Raw genomic sequence first — 19,905 nt, 5'->3', positions numbered from 1 at the left:
GTCCCACTTTATATTAAGTGGCCTTAACTACTATGTACTTACATTTCAATTAATCATTTGATACATTGTACTTATTGTGTACATACATGTTTTTACATTGTACTTATATTTTAAAAACACCTGCATGTAATTACATCTGTAATTAATTTCTGTAATTACATTTATGATTACACTGTTGACCCATCCCTTACACCTTAACCCACCCTTAAACCTACCCATACCACCTAACCTTACCCGTACCCCACCTCAATAGCTGAAAATGTGTTTTGCAATTCAATATGAACCCAATAAGTACATTGTACTTATTTTTTGATGTAAGTACATAGTAGTTAAGGCCACTTAATATAAAGTGGGACCTGCTTTTCTTGTAGCTCTGACCTCCTATAGCTTTTCTTTGGTACTAACTCAGGGATTGGAGGTTTCAGTCATATGGGACAGGTTCTGGTGGAATACAAAATGATGAATAAATTTGTTGCTATAACATTTTATTGTGCTTTTTGTTCTTTCAAATATACTTACACAAGCAAGCTATTTATTATAGTCTAAGACAGTGAAATACAAAGTGTTGAGTCAATTAAAGATAACTTCCCCCCCCCCCCCCCTCTGTAAGATGGCTAAAAATCAGCATAGCTTAAAAAAACATTTTAAACCCTCAATTTAAAATGTTAAATTTAAAATGACATCCATTTAGAAAAGCATGCTATACACTGAAAACGAAATATGAAAACGAGATATTATTGCAAATATGAGTATTATTGCAGCCTTAAGAAAGACGTTTTTGCAATACTGAGGTAAAGGCATTTTTATTTAAAAGTCATGGAAGTGCTATGGTTTCTGAAAGGGATAGTTCACCCAAAAATTTAAATTCTTTCATCATTTACTCACCCTCAAGCCTGTATGAGTTTCTTTCAAGTGATGGTCCCCATAGACTTCCATTTTATTTTTTTTCCATACTATGGAAGTCAATGGGGTTCATCACCTGTTTGGTTGCCCATATTCTTCAAAATATCTTTTTGTGTTCAACAAAAGAAAGAAACTCAGACAGGTTTGGAACAACTTGAGGGTGAGTAAATGATGACAGAAATGTTCATTTTTTGGGTGAACTATCCATTTAAATTTACATTTACAAAGCTGAAAAACCAAACAAAATAAAATAAAATAAAGAAATATATCAGTGCGTGATTCCACCCTGTACAACTACTTTATGTATGGACGGTTAAAAAATTGGATCTCTTTCATGATCCATTTTCAAAACCAGTTATTCCAAAACGGGTTGACTGATGCAAGTTCATAGTATTCATAAAACAATGCCCTAAAAATAACTACAATTTTAACATTTGTAGGCAGCATCACTTCAAATCACTGATGACCACTACAAATTGTTTTAAAATCATATATAAACCACATAAAAATACAGACAAACATGCAACAGTACATATGAACGACAGGAAGACCTAAAGTTAGTTGAGTGCTGCGTCTGTGGCTGCTGGGAGAAATTCTTCTCTGTTACTATATAAAAAGCAGAAATGCTACTTTATAAACACTGAGTAGAGAGAACATGAGGTTGAATTCGGTGGGCAATCGTACCTTTGGTTTCTCCCACAGTGCACCTGGAGATCAAAAGAAGGCAGCAGAGAGCAGGCAAATGTCTCAGATAATCAGCGTTCATGGAGTGATAATGCAGCTTATTGGCTTTAAACAGTTGAAGGTCTGATTAAAAATGCTTCATATAGAAAAACTAGCTGGTGTAAGAGAATATTGAGGTCATGTTTGTAAATCACATTTTGAACAACACTATTCACATTTAACGAAAAGGCACAGATTTGTTATCATCACTCATGTAACTATGAAACAGCATCAGTATTTTCAAACAAGGATGTGCTTGATATGAATTATTCAGATGACTTTGCCCAACAGCTGTCATGCCGGCTTCCTTCAGAAATCATATTCTGCAGCACACTGGCGAAGATACTCCTCATATAGTTTCCGCTAAGATAAAGATGACAAATATTACAAGATTAGAAGAAGAAAACCATCATTACATTTCAAATGTAGGCTCTTTATTTTGATATCCTTGCTGAAAAACAAAACAAAACATGGAGTCTACAGTGGATAGCTGGTCTAACAGCCAAGCCATGCTGGTTAAAGGTGCTCTAAGTGATGTCACGCATTTTTAGGCCAAAACATTTTTTGTCACATACAGCAAACATCTCACTATCTGATAGCTGCCTGTCCCCTGAACACACTGTAAAAAAACGCGGCCTCTGTAGTCGCCACAAGCTCCAAAAACGGCAACAAAAACTGGTGCAGCCTGGACCGCGTATCATAATAAACATGCTCCAGCCAATAACCGACAAGAATGATTTTAAATGCGCGTTCATGACTGTTTCAGGAAGCACGGAGGGGAGGGGGAGGAGGAGGAGGAGGGAGGGTCTAGCTAGCCTCTGTTTTGTTTGACAACACTTCGAACGTCAACAGGAAGTTACAGAGGAGTATTAGACACTTGTCAGCTGGTCATTATAACTCATTATTTTATATCCTTTTTAATGTACATGTCAATATTTGTATACTGTTAAATGGTTTAAAAAAATGAATTTTAAACCATTTTAATGCACTGTAAAAAATCCAACTTGCAAAATGTTCTTCTAACAAATGTAAAAAAGTAGCTTGAACTAAAGATTATTTAGTAGGATGAGTCAGTTTATTATCTTGTGTGAACTAAACAAGAATACTCTAAACATGTTGCTAACAAAACTTCTTTTGATGAGCTTATTTAGATTATCAAAATCTAAACTTGTCCAAATGTTGTTCCAACTTTCCAAATTGAGTTATCTGAACAAACAATTTTATGTTGAACAATGTTAGGCCAGTTCTCAGCATGCACTGCAGCTTATGTGGTTACTATTTATTAAAAATGATCATTGCAACATTTTAATACATGAAAAGTGCAAATGAAAAAGAGTGTGGAATTGAGATGAAAAATGAATCATTTTCATGGCAGTTTTGCTACTGAAGTTCAAATCAGAGACACTATTTATTAAAACATGCACTAATGTTGAAAAGATTGAGGTCGGTAAGATTTTATGATGCCTTTTAACGAAGTCTCTTATGCTTACCATGGCTGCATTTAATTGATCAAAAATGCAGTAAAAAATTACTTTTTTTTATTTGAATATACAGTATATTAAAGTATAATTTATTCTTATGATGCAAAGCTGAATTTTCAGCATCATTACTCCAGTCTGATTTGCTGCAAACATTTCTTATTATAATCAATATTGTAAACAGTTAACAGTGCTGCTTAATATTTTTGTGGAAACAGTGATGCATTTTTTTTATAGGATTCTTTGAATGAATAGAAAGTTCAAGAACAGCTTTTATTTAAAAAAGAAATTGGTATTATACATGCCTTTACCATCACAATTTTTCTTACTGATCCTTCACTTTTGAACAGTATAGTAATTGTCAACACAAGGAAGGATTATGAGACTATACTGTATGTCTTGTATGGCTAAATAAATAGTGTAATTATGATATTCACAGTGGTGAATATTGGATATATCACATAGCCCTACTGGCAGATCAACAAACCACTTTAGGTTAGATTAAGCTGATTTGTCCAACAGCGAAACATCGATAGCACTGCAATGCATGTCATACCTTCTTGGATTTGACGACATCCTGGATGTAATCACTGCACTCCGCCAGTTTCTTCTTCTCTCTCCTAGTAAGAGTCTTGCTGCCCTGACTGAATAAGATCAGAGCATTAAGTGGGCTGCGGTTAAACTCATGAAGTGACCATTAAAAAAAAACTATACAGAAGTCCTGCATATGCCACCAGAGAGAAGTTTTCACAGAAAGATCCAGTTATGACATTTTGACTAAACATTATGAGGTCTGGCTATTCTATATATACATCAAATTTGAGCACTGTTGAATAAGCAGTAATGTTAGTATGCTATTTCAAAGATAGCCAAAGAATAAAGTGCTAAATAAATAAATATAAATGTTAGCGTTACGGTGCCCCCTTGTGACAACAAAAGGAAACGGTTAGAGATACATTTTGCTCACCGTGCAAAATACTTGGCCAGAAGGAGCATAAAGTAGCACAGAGCACCAAAGGTGATCACAAACATTATCTGCCAGTCTTCAGGAATCCAGTCCCACAGATACACGACTACTCCCTATTACAACACACAAAGAGAAAAAAAAATCAAACTGATTCATCTGCGATTGGAGCAGATCTTAAATGGTTCACCCAAAAACCCTCATACCATCCCCGATGTATATGACTTTCTTTAGATAAACACAAATGAAGACTTTAAGGAAAATAATCAATCTCTGGGTGAATGGGTGGCACTCGGTTCACGTTTGATGAATCAATGTCTTCTGAAGCGAAATAATTGGTGTATGTAATAAAAATCCCCCCCCCTTTTTTTTATATTGATTTATAGTTAAAAAAGTAATGTTTCCAGTCTACTGTCATATGAGCGTTCATGAGAGGGACGTTGTGACATGTGACGCGAGTGCGTTGTGAAGCTCGCCTGAAGCGGTCCTCTGTGCTTCCGCATTACTTATCGTGCAAACTTCAGTTAAAGGGATAGTTCACCCAAAAATGAAAATTTAATGTTTATCTGCTTACCCCCAGGGCATCCAAGATGTAGGTGACTTTGTTTCTTCAGTAGAACACAAATGATGATTTTTAACTCCAACTGTTGCCGTCTGTCAGCCGTATAATGCATTGCAATGCATGTTGACCTCACACACAAGATGCGCAGGGCAACTGGACATAGTGGTGTTTTAGAGGTAAAAAATTATATACAGTAGTCAACATTTGAAGTGGATCAAAAAAGTTCATCAAAGTTGTCCTAAGAAGAAAGTTTAAGGACAACTTTGATGAAAGGTTTTGATCCACTTCAAATGTTGACTACTGTAAATACTGTTTGGTTTCTCGCACAAACCGATCATTTAGTGTCTTAGGACATCAATGTGTTGTCACGAGCCGCAGGGTTTAATTTGGATTTCTCTGTGCATGTTTTTTTTACTCTTATAGATGGAGTTCCCATTGACTCGCATTATACGGCTGACAGACGGCAACGGTTGGAGTTAAAAATCATCATTTGTGTTCGACTGAAGAAACAAAGTCACCTACATCTTGGATGCCCTGGGGGTAAGAAGATGAACATCAAATTTTCATTTTTGGTGAACTATCCATTTAACTCTTTCCCCATCAGCGTTTAAAAAAAAAAAAAGTTGCCAGCCACCACCACTGTTTTTGACAATTGTCACAAAAATGTTAATATTTTGTTGTAATATCTGAACATGTAATCTATCAAAGAAAAGAACAGAGCCTCTGCTTTTAAACAACAAAAAAACCCTAATTTTATTTTAGCTTCAGGCATTCTTTTTTTTTAATCAACACTTGAATGTGGGAAAATTTCATTAAAAAAAGCAACATTTTAAACAAAAACCTGAGAAAACAGAATTTTTTTTCTTTCAAAGACTGCAACGTGCATTAGCTATGCTTTAATCGCTTGTTTCAGTTGTTTTTTTGCCTGTGTTTTGATCTGGAGATTCTTTAATCTTTTACAAGATGCGTAACAGCACCCCCCTACCGTATAACAGTGAAAACATGGAAAGCTGGAAAATTCCATCAATAGCGGGGAAAGAGTTAATAATATTAGTGTTTTTCTTACACACATCAATCGTTTTGCTTCAGAATGCATCGATTCGTCCAGTGAGGTTGTATGGATTATCGTCACGAATGCTGTGTGTGGTTTTTCAAGCATTTAACCAGTGGCACTTATTCAAATGGCATTATATATGGACTATTATTTTCTTAAAGATCTTCGTTTGTGTTTATCTTTAGAAAGAAAGTCATATACATTGGGGATGGCATGACGGTGAGTAAATGATGAGAGAATTTTCATTTTGCTGTGTACTATCCCTTTAGACAAATTTTCAGAATACATGAAAATGAGTACATACTGTGGAAATGTAGAGTGTTTTAGCCAATCCCTCTCCTACAAGAGTGTCCAGTTCCTCTGGAGCGAAAGTGCTGATGAGGAAGCTGAGGATGAAGAGCGATGGAAGGAAGATTCCCAGAACTCCGCACAGGAAAGAATTTAAACGATTGCTTCTATTACAGCTCACATTCATCCTGAGGAAAGACAAATAAATGCAAAACTGATAATTATTACATTACATGAGTCATGATATAGAACAGATGATATGATGAATGGACGTGTACCGGTCCTGCTCCAGTGTCTGGTTGATGGTAGAGATGACCACGTTACAGTCTTTCTCCAGCTGGTCAAGTGTTTTCTGCACAGCCTGGTTTATGCTCTTCTCAATGGTCTCACACACCTCATCAATCTGGTTGATGCATCTGCTGGGCTGCACTCGCAAACCAAAATCAATCTAAATCATTTTATATTCACTATATATCAACAATCTATATTAGTAGTGTCACGGGAGATTACATGGTAAAGCAATAAGCCATAAGAGGCTGTGCAATATTACCACATCTGAGGAGTGTTATAAAAATTCAAAACAAGCAAGTGATATAGTAATATAGCATAACTACAGGCTGTTTAGGGTTGCCAAGCAATGCAACAATCAACTTTTGCAGTGAATGGAGTGAAGTGTGATTACCAACAAAGCCACACATGGATGCATTTTGTCATTATGAATACTGATATAGAAACTAATCATTTTGAGGATATGAACAGCTCTGAGCAGAATATCAGTTATTTTGTAATTAAAGTAATTCCATCAATTTTGTCTTTTTGTATATATATCTTATGTAAACTGACTGATATCACTAACCAAATACACGCTACCATTTAAACATTTGGTCATTTGGGTATGTTTTTGAAACCGAGGCTGCATTTATCTGATCAAAATTACAGTAAAAACAGTACAACTGTTTTCTATGTAAAAAAAAATATTTTAAAATGTCATTACATCCAGCCTTCAGTGTCACATGATCCTTCAGAAATCATTCTAATATGATGTTTTGCTGCTCAAGAAACATTTCTTGTTATTATCAGTGTTGAAAACAGTGCTGCTTAATATTTAATTCTTTTCCAAGGTTCTTTAACGAATAGAAAGTTCAAAAGAACTGCATTTATTTGATATTAAAATCTTTTGTAACATAAATACTGTCAATTTAATGCATTCTTGCTGAATATAAATATTTATTTCTTAAAAAAATAATCTGACCCCAAACTTTTGAACAGTAGTGTATTATAAGCTGCCTGAAATCTTAAGTTATATCTTTATAGAATCAGCCCATTTTTTCTCTGTAGCTTTAAGTTGGGCCTTTAAGAAAAGTATCTCAAGTCCCTGCTGACAGACAGAACTCATTAATGTAAATGCTGCAGAGAGACATAAATCCATTTCCTCTGACACAGCAGTGCGGCATGGGCAGGCTTTCAATACTCATGTCTGATTCCAGTTCTAGGAGGGAAAACATAAACATTTAACCAACAAGGCAATCTGTTACAGTCACTTCTTACTTTTTGAGGGTTAGGGATGTATATTGTGGGCATTTCAAAGCCACATTTGTTCAGTCCAGGTCTCCTGCACAGCTCTTGGACAATCTGCATCATCACTCGCTGTTGGAATAAAAACAACACCATGTACAGTATAAGACTGATATAGACATCTGACCTTAAGATGAGCAAATGCTAAATAGAAACTCCCAGAAGATTAGATTTGTAATAACATCTGTTTGGCTTCTTGTCTGAGAACAAATTATTATGGCAAGAAGATCACACATTAAGGTCAACGTGAAATCTGAAATCCCCTTATTTATTTTTATGAATACATCTTCTTGTAAAATCAAGTCCCTACCTACCCATCACAGAAACATGTGCAAAACACTAGATTTAAATAAAAACATCTTTTGGTTGATTTATAAGCCTTTTTAACTAGTGAGGACCAGTCAAATATCCTCACTACTGAGTTGTGAAAGTATTTCACAATATAAGTGAGGACATTTGGGTCCTCACAAGTATAGTCAAAACAAGTATACACACACACACACACACCTGTCTGTCCGTTTCTCGTCCAACCTCGTCAGCTTTGCTCAGGTAAAAGCGCAGTTTGTCTCCACACTTCTCACTCAGCTGCTCAACAATGTTCAGTGTACGCTTGCACAACGCCTGTCCCATCGGGTCAAAAAACACGAAGATGAGGTCTGCCTGCTCACCTGAATACACACAGATATGTGAAATGAGAAGAAAAGTGTTACTCTTTTTATTAAAATAACAATTGTGTGATTTATTTTAGGGTATAAGACAACACTCAAATGCAGGGGGAAACAAAATGGCATTGGCAATTGTCCATTTTGTCTCATCGGTTTAAAATGATAATCAACGTTAAAAGGTTTGACAAATTTTCCTTCTTAGGTTGAGATATTGCCTTCTGAAACAGGATGGGGTTTGGGCATATCGAAGGGGTTGTTCTTTTTTTTATTTAAGTTACAAGCCTTGAACCAGGGTTTGCTATTCGCTGCAGTATTTAATTGCTACAATCCAATTTACTACATCAATATTTTTTGGTCCATTGTCTCGTATGAGAAAGACTGTACACTTTAAATCCTCCTGACTGTGTTAAATCATCTTAACGGCGCTCTTGTATACCCGTTTCCGATTGGTCAATCGTCAAATGTGTATATCCACTGTTTTTTTGGAGTACACTACAGTGTTAATTTAGACTATAATCATTTATATACTATTATTATTATTATATTATATTAACTTATATTTATTTCATTTTTAGTTTTAATATTTTAATTCTTCAACTTTTTTCAACATTTATTTCAGTTAGTTGCCAAGGCAATATTTTGAATTTGCATTTAAGCTTTTTTTGGTTTAGGTTTTCCCATCTATTTATATTTTAATTCAGCTTTATTTCATCAAAAAAAAGAAAAAAAAAAAAAGAAAGATTTTTAATAGTTTTAGTTAACAATATCACAAAGCTAACATATAGTGCACTGACTAAAGGCCAAAAAACATCAAAAGAAAAAATGGCTTGGCTCAATAAAAGCGTAAAACCACCCAGAAAATTAATTTTAAAATCAGTATTAGAAGATATTTTTATATTTAAAAAATACAAATAATGTAATAAATAAAGGCCTGGTTTCAGAGACAAGGTTTAGATTAAGCCTGGATTATGCCTTAGTTCAATTAGAACATTCAGGTAGCTTTTATAAACGTGTCTTAGAAAAAAAAAAAAAAAACACTGGCGTGCATCCTAAGACAAAATTTTATGATATGCAAGTTGCTTTCAGTTAAAACAGCTCAAACATGCATTTTAGTCAGGGACTAGGCTTAAGCCTTGCCCGTGAAAATCTCAGAGAAGTAGCATATAGAAGATAAAATTGTCCAAAATGATGAGACACAGCCTTACCAAAAGAGGTGATGGCATTGTTGACATCAAAAGGGTACACCATATCTCCATCCACCAACCCTGGAGTGTCCACAAACGTCACCAGGCTGAATTTCTTCTGTTTGGAGGTGGAAATCTCAGCACCCAGGTAATCCGTAACACCTACAATATACAACTGCAGACATTATAAAACTGCACTGCCATTAGAAATGTGTACGGATTCATCATGTGGATTTTGTGTAACAATCTGTCACTGTGTAAGTTTTAAACACAGTATAACAAATCCATCTGAGAGATAAAACATGGTGATGAATTCTGATTGACTCTTTGCCCTTCGAATCGGATTCATCCCACTTTCCTGACCACGCCCCATCTGGTGGTCTGTTGTTATGGTTACCCACAACAGCTCTTCAACTGGCAGCTTTAAGGTAGAGCCACATAAAGCTAGCCAGTGAAGAACGACTGTGAAGCAACGCCAGCCAGCCAATACTGATACGATAAGAGATTTCAAAGCATGCATATAAGATAAAACCTTTTGCAACAAGATAGCAACTGGTGCAACACTTTGCAAAAGCCATCGCCACAATGCTTACTTTACGGTTGCTTACATTTTCTGAATGTTTTTAGCATATTCAATGCAATTGCTAAGGTTTTTGGGATGGTTTTTCCTCTAAAATATTCTGTTTTTGTCATCCCGCAGGTGAAAACCAAAGGTTAGATTGTTTAGAAAAGTAATATCCCACCTGATATCCTTGAATCTGCACAGAAACTACACGTCATGTCTCATCAAATGCTTCTGCTACCTTCACAACACATCTGCGGTTCACACTGAAGCTCTTCATAGTGGCTGCAGGTGTGCAAGATCTCACACAAACCCGATTTGTTCTGTCTCATCTGCATTCACTAAAGGTGCACCAACACACCCTCAGATCTGTCTGTCCATCTCTCTCTGTCTCTCAACTGCTTTCGCTTTCTTATTTCAGAAAATACATTGATTTTAAACACGTGCAGTAAGATATACAGGAATTGTCTGGTATAACATTATTGCTCAACAGTAGATCTTAATGTTTCTTCCTAAAACACACAAATGTTGACAGAGATATAAAATGAATGTGGATGAGAAAATGTGTGACTTTTCTTTCCCATTTAAAAGTTGAGATAAGTACGATTTTTAAAATAAGTTTCTTATGCTCACCAAGGCAGCATTTATTTGATCAAAAATACAGTAAAAATAGTAATATTTAAGTAGTATTATTACAATTTAAATAACTTTTTTGTCATATATATTTTAAAATATTTTTATATGTATTTTAAAGTATAATTGATTCCGGTGATGGCCAAGTTGAATTTTCAGTCTAAAGAGAAATATAAATGGACACAAATGAGACAATTACTTACTAAATTTCTAGATAATTTGGCTTTTAATGAGAACTTAATGATAAATGTTTGAATTCATACTGAAATGCTCACCAAGTCTAAAAAAATCAGTAAAAACACTAATATTGTGAAATATTTTTACAATTTTAAATAAGTGTTATCTATTTTCATATATTTTAAATTATTATTTATTCCTGTGGTGGCAAGGCTGAATTTTCAGCATCATTACTCCAGTCTTCAGTGTCACATGATGCTTCAGAAATCAATCTAATATGATGAATTGCAGCTCAAGAAACATTTCTTATTATTATCGATGTTGAAAATTTTTTCTTTGTATGTCTTTACTGTCACTTTTGATCAATTTAATGCATCCTTGCTCAATAAAATAATACATTTCTTGAAAAAAAAAAATAAAAATAAATAAATCTTGCCAACCCCAAACTTCAATTCCACAGGCACTACGTAATTGAAATCAGATTTAATCATGTGCATGTGATAGGCTCTAATCACTTTTTAAGTCTTTTTAAAAGTGAAAAGGTAACTGGAGAGACGCGTCTCACTGCTGACATTACTTCTGAAAGGTGGAAGGAGATACTAAGGGATCTAGTCCATTGGGGAAAAGTCAAAGGTCAGGAAAGTGCTGTGTCATCTCCAAACTGCAAAGCAGCACCACTGCAGAGAGACCTGAGCCATAATGATAGTATCAAACTTATTGAGATAAGACAAACTGGCCAAAACCACACCCAAACGATGCACCAATCGCAAATCTCATTATTTTTTCCTACACAAACCAACATACTAACGACCAACACAGATGTTTTAAACATTTGAAGCCAAGCAAAACCATCAATGTGACACCTTATAGAGGTTTTAAGCACATAAAAACAAAAGTTCATGCTCATAAACTTGGCTAAAGTAGAATGAGATTCATATACACAAAAATAATGGTTTATACTTAAAAGAAAGTGCAATAAAAAGAAAGAACTGTACATGAAATTGGAAGGATGCATGCATTTCTCACTGTTCAAAGCATGAATGAATCTCATAATCGTATCAGGCTCGTGATACAGTACGTGATGGCTGTACAATACGCCATTTATTTCATTTCATATTTGCGCTATCAATCGTATGTTCTGTGTAGCGCAATGTGGGAAGACATTTCTCCCTGTGTATCCCACCAATGCTGCACTACTGTCAATGTGAATGACTCATTCTGGTTTCTCTGCACCAGGTGAACCCACACTGCCCACTGAAGGAAAACTGCACAATCAGTGTGCGGCGATGATGCCCTCTGACACGCCCAATGACCACTCACCTACACTAACGAAGCCCCATCAATCCCCAACGTAAGATGCAGCCAAGCTGTGACATCAGCAGGACTCTTACATAAATACACAGTGAAAAGCGTTAAGTCAGCAGAGCCGGAGGGAGTTTATGGAGGAGCATGTGAATGAGATGTGTTGCTATGTTTCGCGATCTCAGGCGGATACATACGCTCGCATGACTCAGTGTGAGGTGTTAGTCATAGCTGTAGAGCCTCCTGCCTCAGCTATACATTTTCCTCAACCTCAGTCTAATTTCTAAGCAATAAATGAGGAAAACAGCTTAAAACTACAAATATTTGAAAGAGTTTGGCTGTTTGATGGACCAATTAATAAAATAATCTCTTTTTTCTTCTTCTTCTTCTTTTTTTTTTTTTTTTTAAATTGTGCAATAATCAACAAAGCCTATGTTTTCATTTATTCACAGTTGATATCTGTTTAGTAAATATGAATATTTCATGTATGCACAGAAAAATATAGTTGTGCAAGACTACAAAAATTAATTGCAATGAAAATCAAAATGATAAACAGATAAATCAGCAAAGATCCCTAAAAATCACATTTAAAGATGCTGAAATGTTAAAATCAAGAGAGAATATAACACTAACATGTTTTGAGGGATATGTTGCTTATGAATCACAACATCTCTATAATGTTGATTAAACCTAAACATTACGTTTAATTTAAATATACTGAACGTAAATCTTTTGACAGTAGAGTTAAAGTTAAATATCAATATGAGGAGATAATTTCCTACCTTTGAACTCCAGTAGAGGTCTGAAATGTGGGTAGAGGTGTAACGTAGCATTTCCCTGTGAGGAAAAGAAGCAAACATGTTGAGAAATGAAAGATAAGACACATATAAGAAGAGTATGTGGTGTGAAGTCAGAAGCCAGGCCCACTGTAGGGAGGCTCCCTGCTCTCTCTCTCTCTCTCTCTCTCTCTCTCTCTGCAGGCTGGGTGATGGTGTGATACTCTCTGCCACATTGCAGCTCTCTCTTCCTGTTCTGCCGGTTAGGCTCTTCCTGTAAAGAGCTGATAATCCTTTCATATCACTCCTTCTGCGTAATTACATGACTCACGTTGAGGTCTTCTTCACAGAGACAGATCAGGAAAGAGAGAGAGGGAGAGCCCTATATGCTAGGGGAAAAAGGACGCTGTGTCTTTAAGACAACCCCTCTGCTTCCAGAAGGAGCGACTGACTAAGCTGCAATATTGTCTACCCTTTCACCACATGCATGCATGTATGATTTTTTCCTCTTGCTCTAATAAGGAAAAACATTTTGTCTTTTGGCCAAAGCATTTCCTCACATAATTTGCATCATCAGAGGAACATTGCATTGCTCATAGGTTACTCTTTTATCACTGACATAAAGCGTATAAAGCTGTAAAGAATTAAAGAATTAAAATTCTGTCATCATTTATTCACTCTTAAGTTGTTCTAAACTTGTTTGCGTTTCTTTGTTCTGCTAAACACAAAAGAAGATATTTTGTAGAATGTTGGTAACTAAACAGTTGCTGGTCCCCATAGACTTCCATAGTATGGAAAAAATAAAATAAAAATACTATGGAGGTCAATTGAGACCTGCTTGGTTACCAACATTCTTCAAAATATCTTCTTTTGTGTTCAACAAAAGAAACTCATACATGAGCATGAAAGTATTAATAAACTTTTGAACAGTAGTGCATGTAAGATTACTCTTTTCCTAAAAGAAAAATCTGTGAAGCAGAAAACTTAAAGGGTTAGTTCACCCAAAAATGAAAATTTTGTCAGTAATTAAGTTGGCTTGAAAAAGTGATACTGATCTGCTATATAAACTTTAAAGAAATTTATTTTAAAGAAATTATTATTCTTCCGTCTTCTTCTTCTGAGCCAAATTTTAGACTGCATCTCCTCCTAGAGCTTTAAAGCTACAACCACCAATCTTGGCCCAGACCTTCAGACTGTTCTGACCGGGTGTGCTATATCTTTTCAGACTGATCCGACTTACGGTTTTCCTAAAAATGCTGATCAAACTTGGAAAGCCTCCCATTGACTTGCACTGAAAATCTGAACATTCCATCAACCTTCAATTGTTAAATTCAAATTAAAACAAACTGAAGCCCATTAAACTCAATGAAGCTTCCATTCTATGTACTATTACTGAGCCATTCAAACTCATTCAAACTCATAAACTAACTAACTTTCTAACTAACTATATAACTATCTAACTATCTATCTAACTCAAATTGAAATCAAAACAAACTGAAGCCCATTAAACTCAATGAAGCTTCCATTCAATGTACTATTACTGAGCCATTCAAACTCATTCAAACTCATTCAAACTCATTCAAACTCATTCAAACTCATTCAAACTCATTCAAACTCAAACTCATAAACTAACTAACTTTCTAACTTACTAACCATCTATCTAACTAACTATCTATCTAACTTACTAACTATCTACACACACACTCACTCACACTTACTTACTCACACACACATTATCTAGCTTTTAAACTACTAAACTAAAACTTAAACTCTTTCAAACTAAAAAGCTTCAAACTTCAAGCTTTTAAAACTACTCCAAACCTTTTGGCTAGGTTTTTTCAAGCCAACTTAAAGTTTGTCTACGAACTTTACTCATCTAGTTACTCACCCTAATGTCATTCCAAACCCGTAAGACTTTCATTCATCTTCAAAACACAAATTAAGGTTTTTTTGATGAAATCTGAGAGCTTTCTGTCCCTTCATTGACAGCTACATAACTGTGATCGTAAAACTAATCCATATGAATTGAGCGGTTTAGTCCATTTTTAGTCCAGGCTTTTAGAAAGCTCTCAGATTTCATCAAAAATATCTTCATTTGTGTTCTGACGATGAACGAAAGTCTTACAGGTTTGGAACGACATGCGGGTGAGTAATTAATGACAGAATCTTCATTTTTGGACGAGCTAACCTTTTAAGCAAGTCTATATTTTCTCTCCATTTAATCACATTGCTGTGTAGGAGAAGCAATAGTGATATTAAAGAGATCTAAAGAGGTCAAACTTATGTTCTTAATCTAAACAGTACAGAACTGGTACATCTGAGATGTTTCATCTTGAACTGCAGATGATATTGCACAAACGAAGGCCTTCACAGACATCATCACACTTCAGAATGTCAGTTATTAGTAAGCGTCAGAATTTCGCAGAAAGCTTTACAGATTTCAGCTCGACTCTTAAAGCCTGGCTAATATTTTAGCTGTTTTGATTGATGCTCTATTACAAGTGAAGTACTCTCAGCTCTGTTTGACACAATTGACCATATTTCAATTCATTCTGAAGAATTTCCTCCTCAATCAGCAGAAAAAAAAAAAAAAAAAAAAAAAAAAAAAAAAAGACGGTTTCTGTATCTACTCACAAGAATGTTTTTTGGACCTGTGCCATTAGAGAGGAAAGCAGAGCGAGAACAGGAAATAATAGGGAACAGGATTTTTTTGCTCTGATTTTTGTATCAAAAGAATCTGAGCCTATGACACTATTATTGGTGGCTGAAAACAAACAAATATTTCCTTTAAAAATAACGTCTCTCTATTTACAAGCACTAAAGCTGGTTTTCACAGGCATCCTGAGATCAGGAAAATGTGTCTTTAAAAATTCATAAGGGCTGCTTTCGAAAAAATTCATTAAAACAGGTTCAGCTAATGTGTTTTCTTCTGATTGATCTCTTTGCAGCTTGGTTTTATTGAATGGCGGCTGGTCTTAATGATAACAGTGTCGACGTGACTCATGAGTCATTATTAATCGCCTCACAAATGCACTTTCACTATTTATCGGTTTCAGTCATGTGACTTTTCTGCTCAGCCACCATATTTATGATCATCAGGAGGGCAAAGTAATAGCAGGGAATAGTGAAAGCACACAAACAGAAGATTCATCTTTGTATACCTCTGTATATATGCATTATCTGGTATCTATATCTATATCTATATCTATATCTATATATATATATCTATATCTATATATATCTATATCTATATCTATATATATCTATATCTATATCTATATATATCTATATCTATATCTATATATATCTATATCTATATCTATATATATATATATATATATATATCTATATATATATATATATCTATCTATATATCTATATCTATATCTATATATCTATATCTATATCTATATCTATATATCTATATCTATATCTATCTATATCTATATCTATCTATATCTATATATCTATATATATATATGAAATAAAATATTTGTGATAATAATGTAATCAAAATAATCAAATGCAAACCACATTTTCTTTACTACGTATACAGGGCTTAAGAGTGTACACAGTGTGTCTTAAGCAGCTAATAATCGGCTTTTTGGCGTGCATGTAAATGTACTTACGGTCAGTGATTCTCGTTTTCTTCCACTGGTTATAAATGTGAAGCCTTGTGTCTCTATGGCCACACCGGTCTTCTGTATGTGCTCCTCCACATACCTGAAAGATAGTTAAAAATTATTAATAATATTTTTATCCCCATCTACATACATACATGTACAATTTATCCTCTTTTGTAATTTTTTATATATTTTTTTTAATTATTATTAAAAAACATATGGTCTAATGCAGTGGTTCTCAACCAGGGGTCTGAGGACCTCAGCAAAGGTCCTTAAAATTAATTAAATTAAAATTAAGTTATAAGTTATTAAGTTATTTCTAGACCTGGAATCGTCTTAAAATGACTTGGGCATTTTTATAATGAATGTAAATTTTCTAGTTTCTATGCCAAGCTCTAAAATATTCTATCAGGTAGAAATTGAGAGCAAAAGATTTTTAAAATTCTCATCCTTATTCATAAGCCTTTAAATATATTTGTCAACAATATTTCAAAAAGGAGTCAAAAAGGTTGAGAACCACTGTCTAAATATTGGGATACGTCAACAAAAATGGGGAAAAGAAAATTCTCAATAAAAATATGCACGTCTGTATAATCTTTAAATTATTTTTAAATGATTTTTATCTTAAAATAATTTTTCATTTTAAGATGTGAGAGGTGTGATTACCAGTTAATGAAGGAGCTTTTTCCGGCAGAATGGTTTCCCATGATCATCACTATAATCTTTTTCCGAGGAGGTAACAGCCTCACTCCTAAACTCTCTGCCATTTTCACCAATCCTGTCAAACACATCCAGACAAAAAGGGTTTCGGTGTCAGTATATGATGCTTTATTGCTTCTCAACAACAATTTAAAGATGCAAAGAGGGTAATACTATGTTACATTGATTTATACCATTTATATTATATATATATATATATATATATATATATATATATATATATATATATATATATATATATATATATATATATATATATATATATATATATATATATATATATATATCTGCCTACACACACATTAAATTGTGCATACAAACATGCACCTGTATACTGTAAATACTGTACGTTATATGCCTGTTAAAGACCTTTCAGTTTAGATGAATTTGAGGATCTTGTATAATCACAGATTTACATATACTGTACTATTACTTACTATACACTGTATACTGACCCATAATCTGCAGTACCGTGACATGCAGAGACAAATGGTCAACATTACTGTCTCTAAACCCTGTAAACTGTGCTTATATAGTCATGCTGCCATATCATGTAAAGTTCAAACGGTCTAGGTTTGCCGTTGAATGAGTGACACAATATAAATATAACTAACAGCATTACATATCTCGGACGTTGAACTTTCAAGCTGATTTGCACCTTACAGTGTTTCATAATGTTTTCGATCATATCAAAGACACAACAGTAATGTGTTTACATATGAATGTGTACGCGTTATTTACCGTTCTCGTTGTCGACATATAAAGTGTGACATTCTTTGAGTATTCTTTCACTCGGTGTTGTAATGGTTGACTCCAGAGGATTTGCTACAGCTCGTGGCTTCTTACAGCCTGACATATTGAAAATGTGTAGGACTGATATTAACCGGCACCAAACGCGGGGGAACCTAAATAGTGTCGCACACGGAGAGACGTCAGAAATGTAAAGCTCTGGCGCCCTCTAACGGAGGTGAAAGTTGAAACATTAGAACTGAATCAGCTAATACCACTAAATAGGCCTACTAATAATTAATAAATGTAAGAACAAATATTTAATATGTTTTTAAAATTATATATATATATATATATATATATATATATATATATATATATATAGTTTTTCTAAAAATATTTAAAAATATTATTTACACACACACACACACTAAATACGATATATATTTTATTAAAAAAAATTAAATATATTATTTACACACACACACACACACACACACACACACACACACACACACACACACACAATAACATACACTGATTCATCTGTTTATACTGCATGTTTAAATGTAAAACTAAATAATAATAATTAAATATAAGAACAAATATTTAATCTATTTAATCTATATTATATATATATATATATATATATATATATATATATATATATATATATATATATATATATATATATATATATATCACTGGTGTTACTGTTTTTTTTTTTGTCTGTCACATTAAATAAAATTTGTCATATGTGACAAGGTAATAATTTTAAATCTATTGAATTCTGCTACACACAAGAATTAAGGATTGCATCATTACTTGTATATGAAATTGTAGTCTGACTCGACCCAGATTCCACTCCAAAGTATACTTTAGACTGAGCTCATCCCCAAAATGGCTTAATTATCATAGAGAAGAAGAAAGTCAACTTGTATATTGTTTATGTACCATTTGGTTGATCAAATCCTGAGCAAATGGTCATCAACTGTAGAATGGGAATGGGTGTGGGAAACAGAGAACCATCTCAGACAATGACAATCACAATCACAACTTCATTAACATACAGACCACAGCTGGTAAAACATGAGAAACTACATTTACATGAAGAGTGGTGAACTGTAAACAGGATAAACGGTTTGAGATTTGGATGTTCTGGATTCATTCCGACTGTGATGAACCCAATTGCTACGTGTACTTTGACTGCTACGCTGCAATAAACTTCTTCATCGAGATCTTCAACGTCCTCGTAATTTTTTTCGTAATTAACTTTTTTTTATAACTGTTTTTTAAATATTTTCATTGTTATAGCAAATACATGGTTGCGCAATTGAATTCATTTCATAAAAATGTTTAAAAATGCCAGAGAAGGTAACACCAACGGTCTTTAAATAAATGAAAAAAAAAAAAAAAAAAAATCATTAAGCTGTCATTTATGTGTATTCATAAAGTCAAAGTGTAATATAATAATGTGGTCTAAGTTTAAATGTTAGAAAAAGAAATACATTTTAAGACATTTTGTCATACCAAAAGTGGACGTTTCTGTGGAATGACCCATATATATATATATATATATATATATATATATATATATATATATATATATATATATATATATATATATATATATATATAAATATATATAGATATATATATATATATGTGTGTGTGTGTGTGTGTGTGAGTGTGTGTGTGTGTAAATAATATTTTTAATAGTTAATATCATTTTTTTTTTAAACTACACACACACACACACACACACGCACACACACACACACACACACGCACGCACGCACGCACGCACGCACACACACACACACACACACACACACACACACACACACACACCTATATATAAAAAACACAATAACATACACTGATTCATCTGTTTACACTGCATGTTTAAATGTAAAACAAAACAAAAACAAAATACCACACTTGGCCTACATTACAACCCTTCAGATCAATTTCACCTGCAACAACA

General features: G+C 33.9%; 1 protein-coding gene across 1 annotated transcript; it reads right to left on the bottom strand.

The window, feature by feature from the left end:
• Nucleotides 1-605: 605 nt before the first annotated feature.
• Nucleotides 606-18,048, bottom strand: si:dkey-98f17.5 (uncharacterized protein LOC569123 homolog). Its single transcript, XM_067406937.1, has 12 exons — nucleotides 17,931-18,048; nucleotides 17,136-17,247; nucleotides 16,476-16,569; nucleotides 12,853-12,907; nucleotides 9,418-9,558; nucleotides 8,055-8,215; nucleotides 7,521-7,619; nucleotides 6,251-6,396; nucleotides 5,989-6,160; nucleotides 4,072-4,184; nucleotides 3,661-3,748; nucleotides 606-1,989 (listed from the first exon to the last, which is right to left on the bottom strand). The coding sequence occupies exons 1-12, from the start codon at nucleotides 18,043-18,045 to the stop codon at nucleotides 1,936-1,938; spliced, it is 1,350 nt and encodes a 449-aa protein (XP_067263038.1). The 5' UTR covers nucleotides 18,046-18,048; the 3' UTR covers nucleotides 606-1,935.
• Between the last annotated feature and the right edge of the window lie 1,857 nt (nucleotides 18,049-19,905).

This window comes from Chanodichthys erythropterus, chromosome 13 (assembly GCF_024489055.1).
Source record: "Chanodichthys erythropterus isolate Z2021 chromosome 13, ASM2448905v1, whole genome shotgun sequence".
In the NCBI taxonomy this organism is placed as follows: Eukaryota; Metazoa; Chordata; class Actinopteri; order Cypriniformes; family Xenocyprididae; genus Chanodichthys; species Chanodichthys erythropterus.
This window is presented reverse-complemented; position numbering and strand designations above follow the sequence as displayed.